We start from the raw sequence: 22,733 nt of genomic DNA, 5'->3' as shown, positions 1-22,733 counted from the left end.
TACTGTGTGCCCCCCTGTTTGACCACAACCAGAGTCTGGTCCGTCTCAAGCCATAGAAAAGAGCATCATGCAAATGGGGAAAAACAATTGGAAGAGTATAAGAATAGTATTTGGGTCTTAAGACCCCAAAATTGAAAATGAAACTCATCCACTTTGTCGTGTTTGTATCTTGTTTCGGGGCAGGACAATGGTGATAGCTGCTGCCGGAGAAAACAGAATGAGAGAGAGAATTGCTGACGGAGTTTTTATTGCATTTTCAGGGTATGCATTTGGACCAGCATTTAAGTCTTGTGAAAAATAGATTTTATAAAAGCTTAAGACCTATAGAAATGTTTCCATTATTGTTTTAAAATTATTCTGTCGGAAACAGCCATTTTAAAAACAAATAACCATTCCCCTGCTTGTCTGCAGACCTGGTATTGCAACATTCTTCTAGACAGTTAGAAAATGATATTGATTAGACACTGACTAGTTTATTTTCACCAACTAGTGCGAATAATTAACCTATCAAATGTACAATAAAATCTATCAGTTGGTTAAAATATTTTGGTTTGGTAACCCAAGGTGCTGATTGTAATATAAGTAAAATAATTTACTTTTCTAAAAATATGTTTTGTAACCTGGCCATATTTATTTTTATGTTTTTCATCTCCAGCTGTTTAGCCACCTGCTACAGACAGTCATAAAATCTGTTAGTCTTTAAGGTGCCACCGGACTCCTCGTTGTGTTTATAGAATCTGTAGGTTAGTCTTCTGCATTGCTCTTTGTGCTGGGGGAGGGCGTTTCTGCCATTGTGAGATTTTTGGATTATTCCAGATGGGCCAAATTCTCCTTGCTGCAGCACACTCCCAAGGAAGTCAGTGAGAGTTTTGCCAGAATAAAAACTGAATAAAAGTGAGCAAGGACTTTAGGATTTGGCTCCTCAGGTTGAGAGAGAGAGAGAATACAGCTCTCTGGTTTTAAAGGCTCAGCCCTATGTCTGTTTTAATGATCATTGTTTCTGGATTGTGGGGAAAGGAACGCGAGAATCCAGCACTTTCTGGGGCTGACAGAATTTATCAGGGACTTGTGCCTGGGCAGGTGAATTCTTTGCATATGAGGTCAGCGAGAATCCCTTTCTTGTTACTGCAGTACTGGCTGTAAGGAAAGTGCTTCTGCTTGCTTGACAGCAGCTGAGGAGGAGGGTGGAGATAGGCAGTTTTTTTACAGGGATTGGTGTGGTCAGGTTTCAATGCAAAGCACGTGTGAATAATCCAGTGCTGCTTTTTCGATCTGTCACTGATGCAGAGTGAGCAGGGAGAATGGGGCAGGTCGGCTGGAAGGGTCTGTGTCTGTCGCTTTTTGATTATAAAACCGAAAAATATGTCATTGCGAAGAACAAGAAGGTGGGAATTCTCTATCGAGTGGTGCAGCTGTCCATCCTGGCTTACCTGGTGGGGTAAGTGCGGTCAGGGACACTCTGTGCATATGATATTATCTGTTACATCCCAATGGAGCTTGGTGCCCTGGCTGTTTTGAGAGACTGTATGTACAGGCTCTATAATGCTTTACCTGCCTGAATATGAATGCTTGAATTTCCTAATCAAAATAGGGATTTTGTGTAATGTAAGAGGCTAATATCTAGATTCCCCCAGTAGAAATACTTAGCTTTCCCTTCCCCCATTACCATTTAAGATTATCATTAGGTTTAAAAAGAGAGCAAATGTTACTATTGCCTTACGATGTATTATTTATATCCTTATTTCAGTATTCTGTAATTATGGTCCCAAGCCACTGTAGCTAACCTCTATTAGAAGCTGAAGCGTTTGTGGCTGTTATTGCTGACACTCGGGATGTGCCAGGTGAGGTTTGACCCCGTGTGACTCTATTAAATGCAGGATTCTGGGTGTGATAGTGGCTGTCTGATTGAACTGAGAGCAAAACGGGCCAGTACTGAGTGGCAAATTCCTTTGCTGAGCAAGCCGGAATAGGGGGCAGTGATGGGAATGCGGAGAGAGGTGGCATGCGTGTCGATTCAGAGCAGGACGGGTTGGCATGGTGACGGCTCCAGCACTGCTTAGAGAGGATCCAGTCCTGCAACATCCTGAGCACCCTCATCTCTCACTGAACTCAATGCTTCGCTCCTCACAGGCCCTGAATTATCAAGCTCCATGTCCCAACAGGCTGATGAATTATGTGTAATGCATGTGCTGTTCCTCCTTGAGTGTCAGGGACTTCCCAGAATGATCCAGGATGCTATTTGTAAGAGTCTCCAACCAAAAACACCAGCTTAGCTGTTTGTCCTTTGAGTGCCCCCGCCCCTTCCCCCACCATAACTGAATAAATATAGCAGAGTCACTCTGCCGGTTGGGTTTATTTATAGAAAGGTGCACAGTTGCTGTCTGTGTGTACATTAGTTAGCAGAGCAGGGATGGCGTCTCAGAAGCCTGGCATGTGTGAGCTGTTAAAGGAGGAATCCTGTACCCCCTCCCCTGAGAAAAGAGGATACTAAAGTGACTTCTGCCTGGGAGACATTGAAAACACGGGGTGAATGGGCTGTTCCCATTGGTGAGTATAGCCCCATGCATCTCTGTAGTACCATATAACTGAATGTGCTTGTTGTGGTGTTAACCCCTTTGCTGCTAGGCTGGGCTTGCATCTCAGGCACAGTGATCAATGGCATTAGTATGATGATTTTATTATTCATCAGTGTGCATTCAGATGAGCTGCCCTGGAGCTCGGGCACATCTGCCCACACTGGATGGATGCCGTGTTACATTCGAATGGGGAACTAGAGACCTGCCTCAAACTGGTGGGTCACTGTCAAGTCCACACTGCGAAAAGCCTTTTTTCTTGGGAAGACAAGAAAGTTTGAGAATTTGCAGGGGGGTGCGGGGTGGGGGTGGGGAGACTTTCTTGGTTTATTCTTAATCTGCCTCTAAAAGCAGGCAGGAGTTAGGCATGTGATGTTGCTATCCCCAGCCCTCGTGGCAGCTGCTTGGACTTGCTGCATTCAGTGGCTTGCTCAGTCCTTGGTGCATTCCCAGGGTTCCTACAATCATTGCCTGCTCCCCGCCCAGTGAAACCTGCTGTATAACCCGGTCATGTATCTTGCCTGAGGTTCTCTCCCTCTCCCCCCACCCCGATACATTGTCTTGGTGACTGACAGCTGGCAGGCACCTCATTCACTTCTGCAAGGGCTTTACTTCTCCACCCCCCCCGAACAGTTGGATCGTAGTGGGAATCAGGAAGGGAGGCTAGTTAGAGTTCTTGGGTGCAATGAGAGATTGCAAAGCCGAGGATTAGTTAGCTCGGGGAGGAGAAATCAGAGGGGACGTGACAGCAGTTTGACTGTGATTGGGCCTAGTGCAGGGGTTCTCAAGCTGGGTCACGACCCTGTTTTAATGGGTTCACCCGGGCTAGTGTTAGACTTGCTGGGGCCCGGGACCCAACCCAAGCCCTACCACTTGGGGCCGAAGCTGAGCCAAGGGCTGCAGGGCTCAGGTTACAGGCCCCCTGTCTGGGGCTGAGGCCCTGGGCTTCGGCTTTGGCCCCCAGCCCCAGCTTGGGGTGGTGAGGCTTCAGTTTTGGCTTTGACCCCCTATCCAGGGTAGCCATGCTAAGGAGGGATGCAGGGGTGATCCCTCCTCAGCTGTGCGGGTTCAGCTTCCAGTCCCTCGGGTCTCAGCAATCCTGTTCACTACATAGCGTCTTGGTGGGTGGGACTCATGTTCCCAGTCTCTTGAGGAAGGTCTGTGCCACACACAGAGCTGTTCCTCATGCTGGCAGCGTCTGAGCCATCCGAGGTGCGCGCGTTGCTCAGAAGATGGCACTGGTGCTGAGGTGACGGCTCCAGGATAATGGGAATATTCCCTGTGGATTTCTGTAAGCAAATCCCTGCCCACCTTCCTGGGCTGCATCTCCCTAGCAGTGACCTGCTACAGGGCTGGAATTTTGTGGCAGGTTATAAAATGTGTATTATTTATCTGTGTGATCAGGCAGAGTCCTGGGGGCTGCTTGGGTCTCTCCAGTAAATACATCTGCTAGATGCCAAAAATGACTCTCCCAAAACAAACGTCATCTGTTTTAGGCGTCAGTAAATCCCAGGTATGTAGCAGAGCAGGATGATACTAACAGATAGAGCGAGGGTCTTCACTCTTCCCTATAGACATCAATGGGAGCTTTGCTTAGGCAAGAATTACCTGGGCTTGGACTATGTACGCTACCAGATACGCAATACCACCCCCTCGATCTGGCTGCGGATGGGGAGCTGAGCTGGGGAGCTGGAGTCCGGAGGCCTGGGTTGTATTGCCAGCTCTGCCACTGAGTTAGTGTGATGCTGGGCAAGTTGCTTCCTTTCACTTTTCCCCATGGGTAGAATGAGAATAATGATACTCTGACCCCTTGGCAAGTGCTGTGAGATTGACGGATGGAAAGTGCTGCATATTCTGTTAGCCACAGTGTTTTGGGTGCTTTGGAAACATTTAGCAGTTGAGGTCATTAGGGGATTTGCTGGACAGGTGACTTGCATCAAAGGGTTTAACCTAAATTTGGAGCTGTGGCTGAGAGGGGTTTGGTATCACTTGTATATTCTGATTTACCCTTGAATCGTGCTTTACCTCGGCACAACCCTTCTCTAGCTAACTTGCCACATTGGCCCATTTGGCTGGCCGTCCTGGCTAATGCTGCTGCCTGCTGTGTTGCTCACAGGTGGGTATTTGTCGTCAAGAAAGGCTACCAGGACTCGGACACCTCCATCCAGAGCTCCGTCATCACCAAGCTGAAGGGTGTGGCTTTCACCAACACCTCGGAGCTGGGAGAGAGGCTGTGGGACGTCGCCGACTATGTCATTCCCCCACAGGTTTGCACAGTGGCTCTGTTGCTGAGTCCTCTTTGCTTTATTCCTCACTTTCTTTATCTAGAAAGACTGGGGGCTAATTCCTGCTTGGTCGCTATTGGCGACTGGAATGAAGTTGCCAGTCCCTGTAGTGCTGTGAATGCCCAGGAGAGGGGCTACCAGAGAATCTGAGCTCTGTGCCTCCGTTTAGCTCTTTCCAGCAAATGCTCAGCCAGCCTCCTCTCGGCCTCGGATGGATGTCAGGCCAGGGTGCTGAGCCAGCAAAGCATTTAAGCATATGCATAAATTTATGCAGGTGAGTGGTCCATTGACTTGAGACGCTCACCTGCTTAAAGTTAAGCACATGCTTAAGCAATATGCTGGATTAGGCTCTACCTGAACAGAGCAGGCATGAGTAAATGCAGTGCCTATCTGAGGGGGAGGCAGAGGAATCAGAGGATGGTGGCGCTGAGTATGTGAGCTGCTCTAGTTTAACCTTCCTGGCTCCTTGCTCCATTAATTCCAAGTGTCACACATGCCCATTTCCTTGACCAGCTGTACCTGCAGATGTGGGCTGGCCCCTGTTTGAGTGGAATTCTTGTGAGTGCACATACTGGATAAGTGAGGACTGGATTGGGAGCTGTCCGACTTGCACTCACCAGTGGCCGTTTGCACATCCACTTTTGCTTGCACAGACAGTTTCGCTCTGACACTGAGCTGCTTCACACAGTTCAGCAGAGGCAGGGAGTGGTTTGCTCTGCAAAAAAATCATAAAGTAAAATATGCCGTGGTTGATTCCTTTATCACAAATACTGCAGTAATGCAGCATGCTGCTGCAGCAGCACCAGTTACTGGATTGTTACTGGAGAATACTGGGAAACTCCCACTGTCATAGCAGCAAGGTTTGTGGTGGTGAACCTCTACATGAACACACATCTTTTTCTATCCCAACTTGTTCAATTGCCAGATGGCAGCTGCTCATAGAACTTACACAAGAAGGGACTGTACTTTGAAAGCAGAGTGAGTGGAGCTGGTAAATGCTGCTTCCCTAGGTCTCCAGAGCTTTTGGTTTATCCTCTTGATTATGCTTCAAGGTTAATGCATTTCCACTCCCAAATGCCCCAGGTGCTGCTGGTGGCTGGCCCCAGTAATAATCGATGCAGCAAAACAGGATGTGATGGTAGAGCCAAATGTATTTTTAAAAGCCAAGTAATGTTCCACTAAATAAAGTGTATTTCATCGGCTAACCATGGACACACAGTGCATCAGAACCCCTCCCTCCCTGGTGTGGATATAGAACATCTCTTCCAGCATATTTAGCCAATGCTATTAATAATACAGAACCAGCATGCTTGTGTCTGTATGTCAGTGCAGCAATTCAAATCTATTCTATCCTATATAGGTTCTTATCCCACGTTCATCACTATAGTATCTGAGCACTTTCCAGTAGTGCATTAAGCAGTGTGACCAACATCTGATGCACGTGGTTTAGCCTTTCTGTCATCCTCTCTCTACAGGGAGAACTGTATGTGCAGTGGAGCATTTTGTTTTGGTAGCGATTGTTTGTTTTTATGTGCCTGTTGCTCTGAGTTTATATTGAAGAAGGCAGGTTGGAGACGCGCAGATGGCATTTGGAGCAGGAGGTGGTGAGAATTTGGGATGGTCCTTGGTTCTGGGGGCGTTCATTCCACAGTCTGGGACCAGCCCCTAAAGAAGCACTGTCTCCTGCACAGGTGAGCCTTACCTGTGTGGCGGACAGTTCCATCAGGCCTGAGGCGTGGAGTTGTTGACCACAGTCCTTATCCTGGAGCTTTAGGCTCCTTTACGCGTACTTATTGAGACCGGCCATTGAGCACCTTGAGGGTAAGGACCAAGACCTGGACCCTGACTTGCTGTTCTATAGGACGCTAGTGTAGACAGAGTGGAGGAGAGCTGGCATTTCTTAAGCACAGAAGGCTTCATGCCCAGGTCTATCCCATTGCTGTAGTTCTGATGAGATGTGACCAGGGTGTGTATAACAGGCCAGGTCATTGCCTGCCAGGATGGGACGGCGTCTCCTCATCACCTGGAGATGGTAGAAGGCATTACTTGCAGATGCTGCTATGTGAGAGCTTAGGGCTAGTCTGCACTGGCAATGCTAAAGCACTGCTGCGGCAGCCTTTAACGTGGCTTGTGTAGTCGTGGCAGAGTGCTGGGAGAGAGCTCTGAAACTTGCCACGCTCAGGGGTGGGTTTTTTTCACGCCCCTGAGCGAGAAAACTGCAGTGCTGTAAATTGCCAGTGTAGACAAGCCCTTTGTGCCAGTGAGGACTCCAGGACCAGGTGCTCCTAAACTATGGACTGAATCAGATTAGTGGGAAAGACTGATCAGCTGAAGACGCTACCACCTGAGAAGTGCTAGCTAAGAACTAGGTTTTATTATTATAAAACAACACATATGCTGTGATGGTTTCTTATTAGCACTAATGTTTTAAAGCAGATCCTAGGAGTTAAAAAGGGCTTATAAATTTTCTTTTCTTTTTTTTTTTTTTAGGGTGAAAACATTTTCTTCGTTATGACAAATCTGATTGTGACCCCAAACCAAAGGCAGGACACGTGCTCTGAGGTAGGAAGAACTGCCCCCACTTCCTTCACTCCCCCCCCCAAATATGGATACGAATGGACATAGAGGAAAGTTGAGGAAGTTGAATACTTGAGAGGCTATGAACAGAGCTGGGAGGCAGGGGTTCTCTCAGGCCTGTACAAGAGTAATTCGACAAGGGAAGAAGTGGATTAGCCCTTGGGGAGGGCAGAATCAGCTGGCTTAATTTTCAGAGGTGCTGAGCACTTTGCATCCTTCATTGAGAAGTGCAGGACCTCAGCACCACTGGAAATCAGGCCATAACAGCGTACCGTCATTAGAGAAAGGTAACCTTTTAGCTAAGGGAGAGTGGTCATATGAGGAGATCAAGTGGAGTCCAAATGAAACAATCCTGGGTTTTGTGTAGGGAAGACTCTTGCAGTAATGCCAGAAGAAAGAGCCTGTAGCCAGGGGTGGTCTCAGAGCACTCCCTCGTGGCATGAGGTAACCCTGCAGGCACCCAGCCTTATGTCCCTCTTCGTTCTTTACAATCATTTACAGTCAGGCCAGAATACTGAAAATAGGATCCCCCTTTGTGAGGTCTTATCTACCTAGTCTTCTCCCACATACAAACTCCTTTAGCCCGTTGGGCCAACAACCCTTCTCCTTCATTCTGGACTCCCCAGCCCTCCTCCTAGGGCCTGTGTGCGGATTCAGACAAGCTTCCTCTCCTTTGTCCAGGAGACCCACAGCCTTAAACCAGGTTCCCCCAGCTTTGTAGTTCAGTCCTTTTCTCGCTGGGCAGGCAGAGGGCAGCAGTCCTTCCACTATGTGTCCATCACACAATGTCTGCTGCCCTCTTTCCCAGACTTGCCTTGGTTGGCTAGGAGAGAGGGGAGCCTGTCCTCATCCTACACTACAAGAGACAGTACCCTGGGTTTTCTGCAAACTCTAATTATTCCCCGAGATCACTTCCTCTCTCCCAACACTTACCTGACCCCTGGTCCCTGCTAGCCTTAAAGGGGACAGTTCCCCTGTTACAGGCCCCAACCTGAGAGGTGCTGAACACCCACAGTTCCCACTAACTCCTGCTCAGCACTTTTCAGGATTGGGTCCTAAATTAGGCAAGGAACAGGAGTTTTTTCCAATCCTATCATAAAAGACTCAGAGGAGTCCCAGTTCAATAGTGCCCAGAGCCTGAGCTGGCTGGGCTACTGTCGGTCATAAACATGCAGAAATGTTTTGCTCCATTATTTATCATCTCACCAGCATCCTTACTAACTTTGCCCTATCCTGGGCCAATTTTTGTAGCAAAGACCCGCAGTGGTCAACCCGTCAGGCAGTTGGGAAAGCCAGTGTGTGTTGGTAACAGGCTCTCAGGGCTGAGGCCTAGTTAATGACAGTCATTTCCTCTGGCTGGGCTCTATATCTGGCTGAAGAGGTCATCTGAAATTAAGCACTCTGGAGGCCTGCCAGACAACGGAGTTTAGCTGGGTAAGACAACACTGCCCTCAAGTGGCCAGGCTAGCACAGCATGCAGAGATGGAAGAGGAATAAGAATGTGTCCAATCAAACAGGATGTCTCTGCTTTATTTCAGAGAAAGTTTTTAGATTAAAGGAAAGGTGGCATTATCCCATCATCTTAATAATAGTTTGTTTCCTTCTGCTTGTTTTTAGAGACCTGTGGGAGCCGGGGAGTGCAATCTGTTTTTCTCCCATTAGTTGTTCAGATGCTAGTGATTGGCACGGCATAACAAATAACATGATTGAGAGACCCAGGCCCTGGGTACATTACTGTTTTGTTACTGCAGGGCTGGTCTTGAGTGCTAGCATGCACACCCATTTGTTAAACTATACATTTCCTCCAGGACAATGATATTTTATATGTTATCCCCATTGCATAAGGGATGCACTTGATGGCTCTTTGTAAAGGTGATCTAATTACCCTACTGAAATCATTCTTGTAATCCTCATGGAAGTATGCCAGAGAGAAAGGATGGGATTTCCTAAAGCACCTACATGACCTAGGAGAACAAGGGACTCAAGTTTCTAAACGACTTAGTATCAGAGCGGTAGCCGTGTTAGTCTGGATCTGTAAAAAGCGACAGAGTCCTGTGGCACCTTATAGACTAACAGGACTCTTTGTCGCTTTTTAAATGACTTAGGTATTTTTTGAAAGTCTCACCCAATTACTGTGATGAGGAGAAAGAAAACCATAATATTTTACTCCCCTATCAAAAAACTTGTTCATCCAGCCTGAATGGATGAGTGAATTTTGGGAGGCTGACATGAGTTCAGACATAACCTTTCACTTAGTTCTTCACCCCCACAATGTAAATCTAAGTGTTTTTGGGGTGGCGGGTACAGGAAGTTTTATGTGGAGGAGCGTTCCAGTGAAAGCATATTATGCTTTCTATCACATGCCTTACTTGCTGCAATCATCTGCTTTGCAGAGTACTGGCATTCGAGACGCACTGTGCAGCAAGAACAGGGACTGCCCTGCGGGGGAAGCTGTGATAGCTGGCAATGGTAAGAGATGAGATCACCCCCCTGAACTTCTTGTGCAATGAGCTTGCCTTCTGAGGAAGACAGTTCTCCACTTAAGAACTTAGCTTGAGAAGACGACTGGAGGAGGAGGGAGAGATTTACGGGAGTCCCTGTGTCAGAATAACTGGGGTGTTGCAAGTCAGGACTGAGGTGTCTTGGCAGAGCGTTATGGGAGTCTCTCAGTGAGTAGCGGGATGTACGTCAGGATTCAAGTGCCTTGGGAGAGCTTGAGAAAGTGGCCATAGAGGTGAACCCAGGACTAGAAGCTGGGGGTCCTGCAGGATGGAGATGCATCAGCAGAGCTGTGGGGAAATCAGGTGCCACACCTGCCCACAGTGCACATGGTCCTAACCAGTGTTCTTAGTCTTCTCTTTTCATGAGCACAAAGCCGACATAAATTACAGTACTAATGTATTTTACCATTGGTTGACTTGTATCCTATCTTGGGACACACATTGGTAGCAGCAGCCGGGCAGAGTCAGCGGGCTACAGCACCTCAACTGGGCCTGACAGGATTCTTGATGCTTGGCATTAAATATATTGCAGAATCCCCAAGGATCTCCCCGGGGCAGAGATTTCACAGCATGTCTCTGGTTCTGAGTGCAGCAGGTTGGGAGTCTGTGGCATGAGTAACTGGGTAAAGAGCTGTGGAGGACAGGTGTGCTGGAGTAGTGGCAAGGCCTGGGCACCGGTACCTGGCCAGTCAGCAAAACTCTTTGGAGGCCTGGTTGCGGAAAGCGAAGTGGGAAATGATAGAGCATGAGTAATTCAGTCCTTGTGCTTTCCTGCACTTGGTCTGTGCACAGCAAGGAGGGACAAAGGAGGAACACAAGATGAAAATGTATTTGCAACACATGATATCAGGAACACTCCCTTTTTAACAGGAGATGGCAAGATACGGGATGTGTCCATTGCTCTCCCTGGGCAAGAGCCCTGGGCACTCCAGAGCAGTTGGGACTGTGACCTTGGGTCTGGGCCGTAACCCCAGGAGGGGTTGTGGGTTTGTTTTTTTTGCGGGGGGAGGGGTGTCACTGCATATCCTTGCACATCTTGTTGGCCCTGAGCCATAGATGTTATTGGGACAGTTCCTCCTCCCCTCCTCCCTGTGTGCTGTAAAGGGTGGTTGATGATTCACAGCAGCCCAGCTCTTGCATTCCAAAGTGACCTGGCTTTTCCAAACTGAATCAACTGTCCCAGGAGGCCCAGCCTGAGCCGGGCATTATAGCATGGTCAGCTGTGCCCCCCAACAGCCCTGAGACTGAGGTCAGCAATTAACAAAGGCTCAAGAGCTCGTTGGAAGGAAGGGAACTCCTGGATGTGCCATGTTGGACTGTTGTTCTCTTGGGAGATGAAAGCAAATATCATGCTGAGCTGCTGGGACTGTCATGGTCCCAGATGTCTCCAGTCAGTAACTAAGAGGGAGCAGCAGTGACTTCACTCTCAACCATCTTTATTTGAGATCATTGACTTGTTTACAGCCCATTTAAACAGAGCTCTGCTAAACCAAATGGATTACAGTCATCCTGCCAAGATACCCTGAGGCTGCTCAGAAAAGCAACAACAGAGCAGTTGTTCAAGCAGGGAGAGAACATTTCACAGCTGGGAGATTTAGGGTTTCAATGAAGACAAAGTAAGCTTTAATCTGCCCTAGTGGGCCAGGGAAAAGGGAGGTGCCAGCCTTGAGTGACCTTTTCCATGACCTTGTCTGCACCATAGGGGTCAAGACTGGCCGCTGTTTGAAAGTTGGGAGCAACACCAATGGGACGTGTGAAATATTAGCGTGGTGTCCAGTGGAGAAAAAGTCCAAGACCAAGTATGTTCCCCTTCTTGCACTGTTACTGAGCATGAGTTGCCTGGCTTTTGTCTTATTTTGAAGCATGACTTCTGTTTCCTAACAAGCAACTGAAGATAAGTCGCTGGGTTGCATTTGCAGAGATTCCTGTTGGCTTGAACGCACAAGGTTAGAAAACATCTGCTATGTTTAAAATATTCAGGGCAGCAGGAAATTCTGCCTGAGGGTGCCTTGGGACCAGCACCTTGCTCCTTCTAAAGATGGTGCACGTGCTTCTTGCAGGGCATCTTCCAACCCTTGCTATTCCTTGACTCCCTCTAACACTGCCCTTTTCTCAAACAACTCACTGACAAAACACGACAACTGAGGGAGGCTGGCCAGGGGGAAGAGTGTGGAACAGAACTGGTTCTCAATTGGAGCCAAGGGGTCTGGGCGCAGCAGCCCTTTCTCTGTCTTCAGGGGGCATTCTGCAGGATTCGACTCCAATTCTGCTTATTACATGAATATGTCTGTAAAATGTCTAAACAATGGGCAGAAGGACAATGACTATAAAACCAAGAGAACGTTGCCCCCTCTCTTTCAGGAAACCGCTTTTAGCGAATGCAGAAAACTTCACTGTTTACATCAAAAACTCGATCCGCTTCCCTAAGTTTAAATTCTCCAAGTAAGTGTCTGCCTGTCTGTTTCTGTCTCTCTCAGCAACCTTTCTTTTGTCAATAATCCAAATGGCTCCTGTGTTTTTCTCCTCAATGCATGTGGGCATGTGATCTGAGCACTCCTATCTAGGATGGTGACTGTTTCCTGTTGGTAACCGGAGGACATTATTTGGTTTCTGGCTATGTAGGAGCAGGGAAGGTAATGAAGGATTTGAGCTTAGGGGAAGATTTTCAGTCTGGTGAGAGCTTCCCAGCCAAACAGTGGCTGGATTTAGACTGTCAGTCATGGAACGTAATCTTTGACAGCTGTCTGGCTATGTGTATCCAAGCTGTCACTGCACTGACCAATGGGATGAATATGACCCATAATTTCCATCACAGGATTGTTTATCAATCTAACTGAATAACAAGCCCATGTATCTGAATATTGGGGTATTCCCCTCCCACACCTAGAGTACAACTGGGCTGGGCTGGCCTACATGATCTAAACCTAGCATGTCCATCAACCAGCAGTATTCGCGGGAAAGAGAAGTGGACTACGTGGGCCTTCATTTAGAAAGAAACCAACTCCCCAAACTGGGGGAAGTTGATGGGGGGATTGCGTTTTCACCGGTTAAGTAAAAAATAAGAACATTTTGCAGTTTCACCCCAAATTATTATGCTGTAAAAATGAAATAACCTGGGCAAGCATTATGTGGAAAATGCTGATTTTCAATTTTCCACTTGTAAGGATAGGTGTGAAGGTAGGAACAGGAGATATTGGCTGTGGCTCTACTTACAGAAATCTCTATCAAAACGAGCATTTTCACATCACCACTCTGGGTAGCTTCAGTTGTGCATTTCTAGCATATTGTTATGAGAGAGAACGCAAGATAGAATTGCAATGGGTGGCTCTGCTTAAAAACTGAAGGAACAATCCAGGTATGGTTCCCGAAAGTCACCGCCTAAATGGATCTTTCTTTAGAGCCTGATCTTGCCATCAGTTCTGCATGGGTATAAGTCTGCCTGCGTGGATCTATTTGCAGGCTCAGGGTTTGTTTGCATCCAAGCACAGCAGGATGCATTCATTGGGGGTGGCTGCAGAGATGCTCACAGGATAATAGGGTTAGTGGCAAGAATGCCCTTTCTGTTCTATTGGATTATTATGATGGGTGTTGAAGAGGAGACTCATCTCTGTGGCCTTGGAAGAGAATCTTCCTATGGCTGTTCTGTAGGGCAGGCAAAGAGAAAGGTCAGACTGGTTCTGTTGTTTCCCATATGCAGGACTAATGTGCTAAACACTGATGATGATTCCTACCTGAAAAACTGCCACTACAGTGCACAGCACCTTTACTGCCCCATATTCCACCTGGGCAAACTCGTGAGCTGGGCTGGGAACAACTTTCAGGACATGGCATCTGAGGTATGAACATTCCTTATTCTCCCATACACCACACCAGCTAAACAAACATTCCCCTCTGGAAAAGCTGATAATCCTTCCAGTGACCAAAACTCTTCCCCTTCTCCCCCCCATGAGGACTTCTCATTTCCAGAACTATGGCAGGTCATTGAGCTTTAAAATCAGCTTGTCTCTTGCCTATAATAACCCCATGGAACTGAAGTGTTTCCACCTGCCCAATTGTGCGTTACGTGTCTGGCTGAGCACCCTGGTTTGTTACTGTAGGGCTGCGCGAGTTGTTCACAGGATGTTGTTTTTAAAACATTGTTGAAATGTCACTTTTGGATCTATGTAAAGAACTCCTGGACCTTGCATGTTAAATGTCACCCTCCCTGCCACAGCCAGCTTCAACAGTATCCCTTGAAGGACAAGGTGGGTGAGGTGATATCTTTTATTAGACCAACTCCTGTTGGTGAAAGGGACACGCTTTTGAGTTACACAGAGCTGTTGTTCAGGTCCCTTGCAGGACTACATTTAACTATACTCCCTAAAGGGAACGTAGCTTTCATGAATACACCACTGACTGGTGCATCCATCTGTGGAATCCTTTCAAGTCCAAAGAAATACAGAATATTTTGCTGTTGGTGCTTAGGGTGAAATTCACCCCTGTACAGAGGAGCCAGCACAAGACCTAAGCCCCTCTCAAGTCCCTGCACAATTAGGGTTAAGTGCTGCACAGACCTCAGGCTGGCCCTCTGCACAGGGCAGAATTTTACCCTTAGTGGACAAATGTCCTTTTTGGTAAAGTGAACACGTCAGCTAATAGGAACTTAATGAACACCCGGGGCATGAAAATCCTCATACAACAGAGAGTACAGATGGGTCCTAGGTGGGGTTGGAGTTGGTGTCAGGGCACTGTGAGGAAGCTCTCAGTGAAACTGTCTCCAGATGCCCAGCATGGGAAGAGCCAGGATGCCTATAGAAAAATATGATTAACTTCAATTGCCTAAGTTTGGCTCATCCTGATCTGAGTATGAGTGGAGGACCAGGGCATCCTACTTCTCCTCTTTTATCTCCCTCAAGGGACACTTGGCAGAGGAGCAGATGTGATTTAAAAATGAACAAACCAGGACAAGCTGCTGAAAACATGTCTCTCTTTCGTTAAGGGTGGTGTGATAGGAATTCAGATTGAATGGGACTGTGATCTTGATAAACCTCCTTCAGAATGCAACCCTCACTATTCTTTTAGCCGTCTGGATAACAAGTTTGCAGAAAAATCCATCTCCTCTGGATACAACTTCAGGTAATCAAAGGCAGTGATGGGACTGGGTACCACTGTGTAACTCTTAGGCACACTGTAACAGTATCAGCTCATAGGTTAAATCAGATTCTGTTCCTAACTATTCCTGGCTAACTATTTCAGCTGCACCTATGCCGGTTCTCTGGTATACGGCCTTTTAAAATGTTCATCACGGTTTACTTACACACACACACACACACACTCTCTGCAAAGCTAGTACCCTTCACACAGCGCAGACACCGAAGTCTTGATGTATTTGCAGTGATTCCTAATCTAGAATTACAGAGATCGTCTATGAGTTTTGCTGAGTCTTTCGTATTCTGCATTAAGCACTGCTCCTGCATCATCACCCCCACCAGGGTCAGCCAGCCACTGAGAGTGATCCATGGGTTCCAGTCATGACATCGAACAGGTGTAGGGTTTTTACCTTCCAGTTTCCCACTGTAATGATAAGGAAATATACGCTGAGGCCATTACAGTGATTTCAGTGGGCTTGGAGCTACCCAGCAAGACAGGCTTTCCCATTACTCTGGCTAAGGCTAGAAATGAAACATGATGTCAAGAACTGGCTGATACAGAACCCATCCACATGCTCCTCTGAGACCTCAAGTTTAGGACAAGGTCATGCTTGTTAATCAAATATACCCCGGATTTTTAAAGGGAAATATACCTGGGTTTGAACAGAGAGGGTGAATTCAAACTTGTTCTTATGTGAGGGAGGCAGAGGACTGGGTTAAAAATCAATGTTCTTGCATTCTCTGCTTTCTAGATTTGCCAAATACTACAGGGATGCTGAAGGAGTTGAGTACAGGACACTGATAAAAGCCTATGGAATACGCTTTGATGTGATGGTGAATGGCAAGGTGAGGAGCCTATGCCAGGGTATTTCTGGTCCTGGAAGAAATAAGGATGGACTTTTGTTGTTGGGTAGAGACCACCAGAGTGGGGAAGGGCAGCCCGAGGGCGAAACCATCCCTTTGTTTGTGATGGGGAAGGATTCTTGGCAGGCAGTGTTTCATTGGCACTAGCAGGTTGACTTGATACACAAAGGGAAGAAAAGAGCCTGGAGTGAAGCTGAAGGGATGCCCTAGGCTGCTCAGAGTAAGATCAATAGATTAGTCAATATCAGCCTGCAGGATCCTCTCTACACCTCTCATGCTCGTTGAGGAAACTGGTCCATGTGATGTTCAGCAGTGCGAGGACTATGGAAGCTCTGATTTGGTTTCCTGTCAATACCCACTGTAGTATGAGAAGTAGAGCTGGAGAAAGAGGATCAGCATTCAGGAGACACCTAGTCTGGTGTGAGGCCACAGGCTCAGGATGGCAAGCAGGGCCAGGCTGCTACCAGACAAACACATGCCTCTTAGGATGTAGCACTAGTCTCAAAGCATGCTCAGTAACTCTGCCTGGTGGCTTCTATCACGTCCTGCTAACGAAACACATGCATAGAGCCAAACTTACCCTAAGTGTAACTCTGTGGCCATCAGCTCAGCTTGTGGTAACTGCTCGGCTAGCACTGCGTGTTTTATATTTCTTTCAGGCAGGTAAATTTAACATCATTCCAACGATAATCAACGTGGGCTCAGGACTCGCGCTTATGGGTGCAGTAAGTAAATGTATCATCCTCTTTAGGGATGAAAGAAAAGCATCAGAACCTGAACCATGTCCAAATCCTGTGGTTGAGATGTTTCCAGGATAAACAGTTTGCCTGAAAAAAGAGTCAAGTTCTTTAGAAAGGCTGATTGGTTGGGTCTGTGCCTTTAAAAGGGAGCCATCAGTTAATACACTTTGTGCTGTGGGCACCCCAGCATGGCAGAACACATTAGGGAGACTAGACACTGCAGTAATGAGCACAGTAGAAATGCTTAGTTTATAAACTGTGCCATAGACTTTCACTTTTCCTCCTTTAACCCGTGCCCACTGCAAATTAGACCTACTATTGCACTTGAGAGATGCAACACATGGCACAAGGAAGAAGCTGTGATATGCAGACATCTCTTAGCTCAGATACCATGGTGATGACTATGGTGTGAAAGCCTAGACAGGGCAAGATTAATCCCATTATCACTGAATTCTTATTACTGAGTAAACTTTACAAAAAGCCTCCTAAGAATTGTGACTTGGTGTCTTTTTCTTCTCTTGTTTGTTCCATTGTCTGAAACCAATTTGGGCAAGATACTCCGTCTGAGGGAAATTGGCATATTGGTGTGTTAATGAATAAAAGCTAAATAGAATCTCACTACATTCCTGGTCCATATGTAGAAAATGAGGATGTTGATGTTTGTGAATCTGGTGTGTTTTCCATGGCAGCATGTACCCGTCTTAAAGCTGGGTGCATTTCTTGGTAGCGGAAGTCACCAGTTATTTTTGGGTAAGCAAATATGGATGACATGGAGAAAGCATGGTGCAGCAGTTAGGGTGCTAGTCTGGGATTTAGAAGACCTGGTTTAAATTCCTGGTTTAGTTGCAGACTTCCTGTGGAACCTTGGGCAAGTCATGTATTTTCTCCATGCCTCAGTTTCCCATCTGAACAACGGGGATAGATAATACCACTGTCCTGCCTCACAGGGGTGTTGTGAGGTGCTCAGATGCCCTGGAGCATCTAATTAAGTTATATCTAATAGCCTAGAGTATTCTGGCCCCATAAAGTGGAAACAATTGCTTTGCTAAAGCCTTTCACATGCAAGGTTGGGATTGAAGACATGATTGGCAACTCTAGGCACTACTGCAGAGCAAATAATCAGGGCCCCAAGGTGCTAGGTGCTGTGTACACATAAGGCAAAGACAGTCCCAGCCTCAAAGTACTTGCAGTCTGAATGTGAGAGAACAGGTGGCTGCAATACGCAGACGAGAGCACAAGGTGACAGTGGGTGGATCGTGATTACCATAATAAGCAACAGTCACGGTACACTGGCTAAGAGTAGCCATTGTCAAACATTTTGTAGGCTTCACAGCACAGGTGAGTTTTCAGGAGAGATTGGGAGGAGGAGAATGTATCATCTTTGGGGATTTTTACAGGGAGATTATGCATTTGCTTTCAGTTGCTTATTACAGTAATGTGCTGCCTCCAATATTTTGCAGGGGGCTTTCTTCTGTGACGTGGTGCTACTGTATCTGATGAAAAAGAGCAACTTCTATCGAGGCAAAAAGTATGAGGAAGTGAAGTAAGTGGGACTCTTGTTGCATTTATGTGTGTAGCATTATACTGTCCAATCATTAAATGGACAGAAATATAGAAGCACAGGACATTTTAATTGCAGAGGGAGGGCATTTGATTCCAGGAAATTACACGCATACAGATGAGTATAGCTAAGCTGCTCCCTTAGTAAGTCATTGCTGGAGTCAGGGAAATAAGGAAGCTGCTGTGTCACTGTTCAGGCTGCAAATGGCCTCCTGACTCTCCATCTATAATGATGCCAAATGGAATCAATGGCAACTACTAAAAGCCCTGGATGCCTTTTCCTTTCACTTAGAAAGATGAAAATCAACTCTAGCCCAAGAGCTGCTATGTTTAAGGGTGGCTTCAGGGCTGAGCTGATGTAGGCCTGGCTGGGATGCAAAAGGGGCCATGTTCTCTCAGTTACGGCAGACTTAGACCCTGTAGATCCCATTTTCTGGGCCACTGGAATTCAGCCAACTGAGAATGGCAGATTGAATCACTCTGCTGCACCAGCGTCCATCTGATAAAACCTCGAGTACACAGTTCCTGTAATAGAACATTGTCACAGTGTCAGAGCTCCATTGCTCTGAACCCTGAAGTCTGAGCGTTACGTTGACATTTATTTTTCATGTAGCATCCAAGGTCCTTTTGATTATATTTGTGTGCAATCTACTTGAATTAACCGGGAGTTTACAGATCTATATCAGTGGAACAACTGACCCCTCTGTTTCAATCATGAAGTTGCCAGAAAATTGTGGGAAAGTTTTTTTCTAAAAAACTTGACATCACAAGTTCAGTGCGAGTTTCATGGAATAGATAAGGTTATTTGTGCCTGTGGATATGTGTGGAGCTCCAGCAAAGTGCCCTGAGGCCACTGCGGGCTTGATGCAAAAATCTATGACTCAACATAGCTTCTGTGATGCACAAATGGACCTTAAAAAACAATCAATTGAAACAACAAATGTTTGTTATGAACACTTATAGTTTAGTCAAAACAGACTGCTTATGAAAATGGCTCGGTTTTGTCCATTAGCCAAGCCAGGGAGAAATTTACCCAACTCCATAAGCAATGGTTTAAACATTATTTGTCTGTCTCTTGGGAATGCAGAAGGTCCTACCAAGACTCCTCTTCTGCCTCACAGCAAGGTAAATAAACTTAAGGTACTGCCATTCTTGCCTCTTGTTCCCACAGATCCAGTTCAAGAAAGTCTTTACCAGGTGGAACAGTGAATGGGAACCAGAACTCAGAATCGCTGGCTACATTAGAGCAGCTGAGACAACTACAGACAGTTGAGACCTAAGGTCTGTCAGTGGGAAAACACATTCCATAAAGACTACGATGGTAAAACACAGCAACCAAACTTTGAGGTGGAGACAGCCATGGTCAGGTCTATTGTATCATTGGATGCCCAGAGAAGAAGTCAGTTATAGCTATTCTGTTCAAGAGAGCAGTTGGCTACAAATATCACACCTTCTGACCTAAGGCATTCTTCCCTATCTTGAGCTGATGACACCTGTGTCATTGCTACAGAACTTTTGTATTATAAAGAAAAATGTAGAAGAAACCAGGCAACATTTTTATATGCAAATACATAGATAACCAGCATTCTTCTGTAGCACTGCATCGCTTCTGCTAGTGAAAGGTCAGTGACATCAATCACACGTGGCATTTGACATTGTTAGGAATGAGGTTGGGAAACCAGAATCAGCACCTGTTCAGCTGCACTGCAGTGCCAGTTCCCAAGTCCCGTATGATCTACCTGTAAGAGTAGATTGAAATTCTTTGGGCTGGTGTTGAGATAAATGAGATCCGGCGTTCCATTCAATTTGTCTGTAGTTCGAATAACATCATACCCAGGGTAAAGTGACTCTCAAGATGTTTTCACAGGAAGAGCCCTTACTATATAGACCATGGTATCCTCCTATTTCCATAGAAGCTCTTTACCAACCCCACTCCAAAACCAACCAGGCTCAGTGATATTTGCAGTTGGCCTGGCAAAGTTCTCATGAGCAAATACAGAACTTTTGTTAAATCTAGTGTTTAAAAATGCCAGAATAACCTATAGTAAAGGGATGAGGTTTGTCCTTTAGTAATTGGTCCAGGTAACTTGACATTTTGGGGTACAAGAAAGCATAGTGTGGCACAGCAGGTAGCTGACTGGGGAAATATTTGAAACAAGTTGGGTGGTGCTTCTTTCTAAGGAAGTTGACAAATGCTTTTATGACTGGCCTGATGTTAACACTTTTGTCTGAATTTTCTTTTGGACAAACAGCCATTGGAAGCTGAATGTGGAAAGAAAGTATCAAATATTCAGTGTGTTAACAGTGTGCATCAAGGCACCTGTCAATGACAGCACATTCAATGACCAAGCCTCCCTTCGTTTACCAGTTGGTTTCATCTGCTTTTCTCAGCAACTCCTTTTTATTGTCACTTTGCTTTTTGTTTGGTTCATGGATGATTATCCTCTCTACCTTACTTACTGATTCCTGACAGAGGAGGAACTTGATGCTTCTGCCAGTAGGAATGGATAGTCACGGTTCCTAGATCTGCCAGGCTCTAGTCAGGGAGCGCTACTATGTCTGCTGTTTTGTTATGCACAGTTTGAAATGTGGGTGTGTGGGACGGGAATAGCACCAGTTGGACTTTGTTTCCCAAGTCATCCTGTATCTCCCAACCTACTACGAGTTACAGGATTTATTTAAAAGTTAGAAATCTAATACTTAACTTTTGTTTGTTACACGGGCTTTTGAATGGACAATGGGCCTTTGTTTCTGACTCTCAAAACTCTATGACCTAAATTCAGATCGTGATATAACTTCCCAAAAGTGGTAGGAAAAAATACTAGGAAGCAAAACCATAAAAGTCAATTCCACTTGGCTCTGCGCTTCCTTAGGATGAATTTGACTCACTAGCCTTGGATGAAAATGGTAGGTGGTGAAGACTAATCTGCCTTGCTTTGAAATACAACAATAATAGTCCTAGGTCAGTCTTTTCACTCAATTCAAAAACAACAACTGGTGAATGACTTGTTAAGGTGAAACCTGACAGCATTGGTTTGATGCAAACAGGACCATATAAACTTAACTAAGCCAACATCTGTACTTAAGTAGTTTTTGAAGCTGAAACAAATATAATACAATGCTGTATCACCTCATACTACGGTATGATTCACTCAAATAGCCCATCACAAATAAAAACAAGGCTAGGCCTGTTCTGTAGTCTAATACTTTAACCTGCCAAAATAATGCTAGCTTGTTAGAAAGGACCTAACCCACTTCCTGAGTTGAAGGCTTTAGGTCCCTCATCACAAAACTTGATCCCCATCCTATATACTTTTTAAAAGGTAAGTCAGTACAGAGATTATTTATAAACAGTAACTACCGGATTCTCAGGAGTTTCTCTTTACAAAATTTGATATTTTTTCTTGGAGTTAATATATAGCAATGTTGTGTCTTTTCTGTATGTTGTATTAATTTAGATAATGGTGATTAACCATATACACGCTGGTTTCCCCATTTTGTTTTGAAAAGCATACACAACATTTGAACAGTACAAGTCTATTAATAAAGCTGCCCATCTAAGTGTAACTAAAATGCCCATGTTTAAAAGATGCATGACTCAATATAGAAAAATAGCTCGGACAGAATTAAGTAACTAGACCATGTTATTTTGCAGGAAACCAAAGATAAATTGACTGTAAATATATAGTATGGCAGACAGTATTTATAGTATTGTCAATTTCCCCCTTTCATAACTACTGTGTTTCAATATTAAGTAAAGTTTAAAATAGAGGGCAGACTACTTTAAAAAAAAAAAGCATTAGTGGGAAAATGTTTTACACTGAATGTTCCGTGTCATTGGTTAGTAATTTATGCTTCAGAATAGGGTGATTTGCAAAAATGCTACTGACGATTCGATTTTCTCCTCATATGGAAATACTGCTAAGTATATCTGTGTGCTTTAGAGCCCCGTCACCATCCAAGTGGTGAGACTATGTACCCACTCACTAAGAAAACTGATGAGGGATTGTAGGGCTTGTCCTATAGCTGAAAGCTGCAGTTTACAGCTCAGTCTGTCCTTGATTTTCTTGCAGAAAATGAAGTATATTACCATAATGCATTGTATGTTTGGGGAAATACTAACAGTGAGTCTATTCCAGATCTCTGGCTGTGGGTTTGTTCACATTAGCCATAACGGATACTGATTCATAGGACACTGTGGTTTCCTTTGGCATAATGTAGTATTATGTCAGTGGAAAGCATTGTGCAAACACCGCTAAAAACCCAAAACAGTGACTCATAACTGTACTACTTATTGCCTTTTATATCTGCCATTAAAAAAGTTTGCTCTGCAAAGTCAATGCATGGAAGAGATTGAAATGTTTTAGTAACTTTAATTTCCTATTTGTAAAGTGACTGTACCCAGGATCACAGCACTTACAGTAATGATCCAAGCAAATAAGATACTTCTGTCCAGTTTCATATACATTTAATTACATATTACCATGAAACTAACTCTGTGCCA

General features: G+C 45.5%; 1 protein-coding gene across 3 annotated transcripts; it reads left to right on the top strand.

The window, feature by feature from the left end:
* Window positions 1-694: 694 nt before the first annotated feature.
* P2RX5 (purinergic receptor P2X 5) lies at window positions 695-22,529 on the top strand. Of its 3 annotated transcripts, none has more exons than XM_044994073.1 (12): window positions 695-743; window positions 4,690-4,840; window positions 7,349-7,420; window positions 9,829-9,904; window positions 11,639-11,735; window positions 12,298-12,378; window positions 13,634-13,772; window positions 14,915-15,051; window positions 15,818-15,911; window positions 16,589-16,654; window positions 18,130-18,212; window positions 19,401-22,529. In XM_044994073.1, the coding sequence occupies exons 3-12, from the start codon at window positions 7,370-7,372 to the stop codon at window positions 19,507-19,509; spliced, it is 933 nt and encodes a 310-aa protein (XP_044850008.1). In that variant the 5' UTR covers window positions 695-743; window positions 4,690-4,840; window positions 7,349-7,369; the 3' UTR covers window positions 19,510-22,529. The 3 variants fall into 3 exon arrangements, with proteins under 3 accessions (XP_044850008.1, XP_044850007.1, XP_044850006.1); XM_044994072.1 differs by lacking the exon at window positions 695-743 and adding an exon at window positions 1,795-1,841; XM_044994071.1 differs by lacking the exon at window positions 695-743 and adding an exon at window positions 2,399-2,547.
* The last annotated feature ends 204 nt before the right edge of the window (window positions 22,530-22,733 follow it).

Source organism: Mauremys mutica, chromosome 19 (genome assembly GCF_020497125.1).
Source record: "Mauremys mutica isolate MM-2020 ecotype Southern chromosome 19, ASM2049712v1, whole genome shotgun sequence".
NCBI classification, from domain to species: Eukaryota; Metazoa; Chordata; order Testudines; family Geoemydidae; genus Mauremys; species Mauremys mutica.
This window is presented reverse-complemented; position numbering and strand designations above follow the sequence as displayed.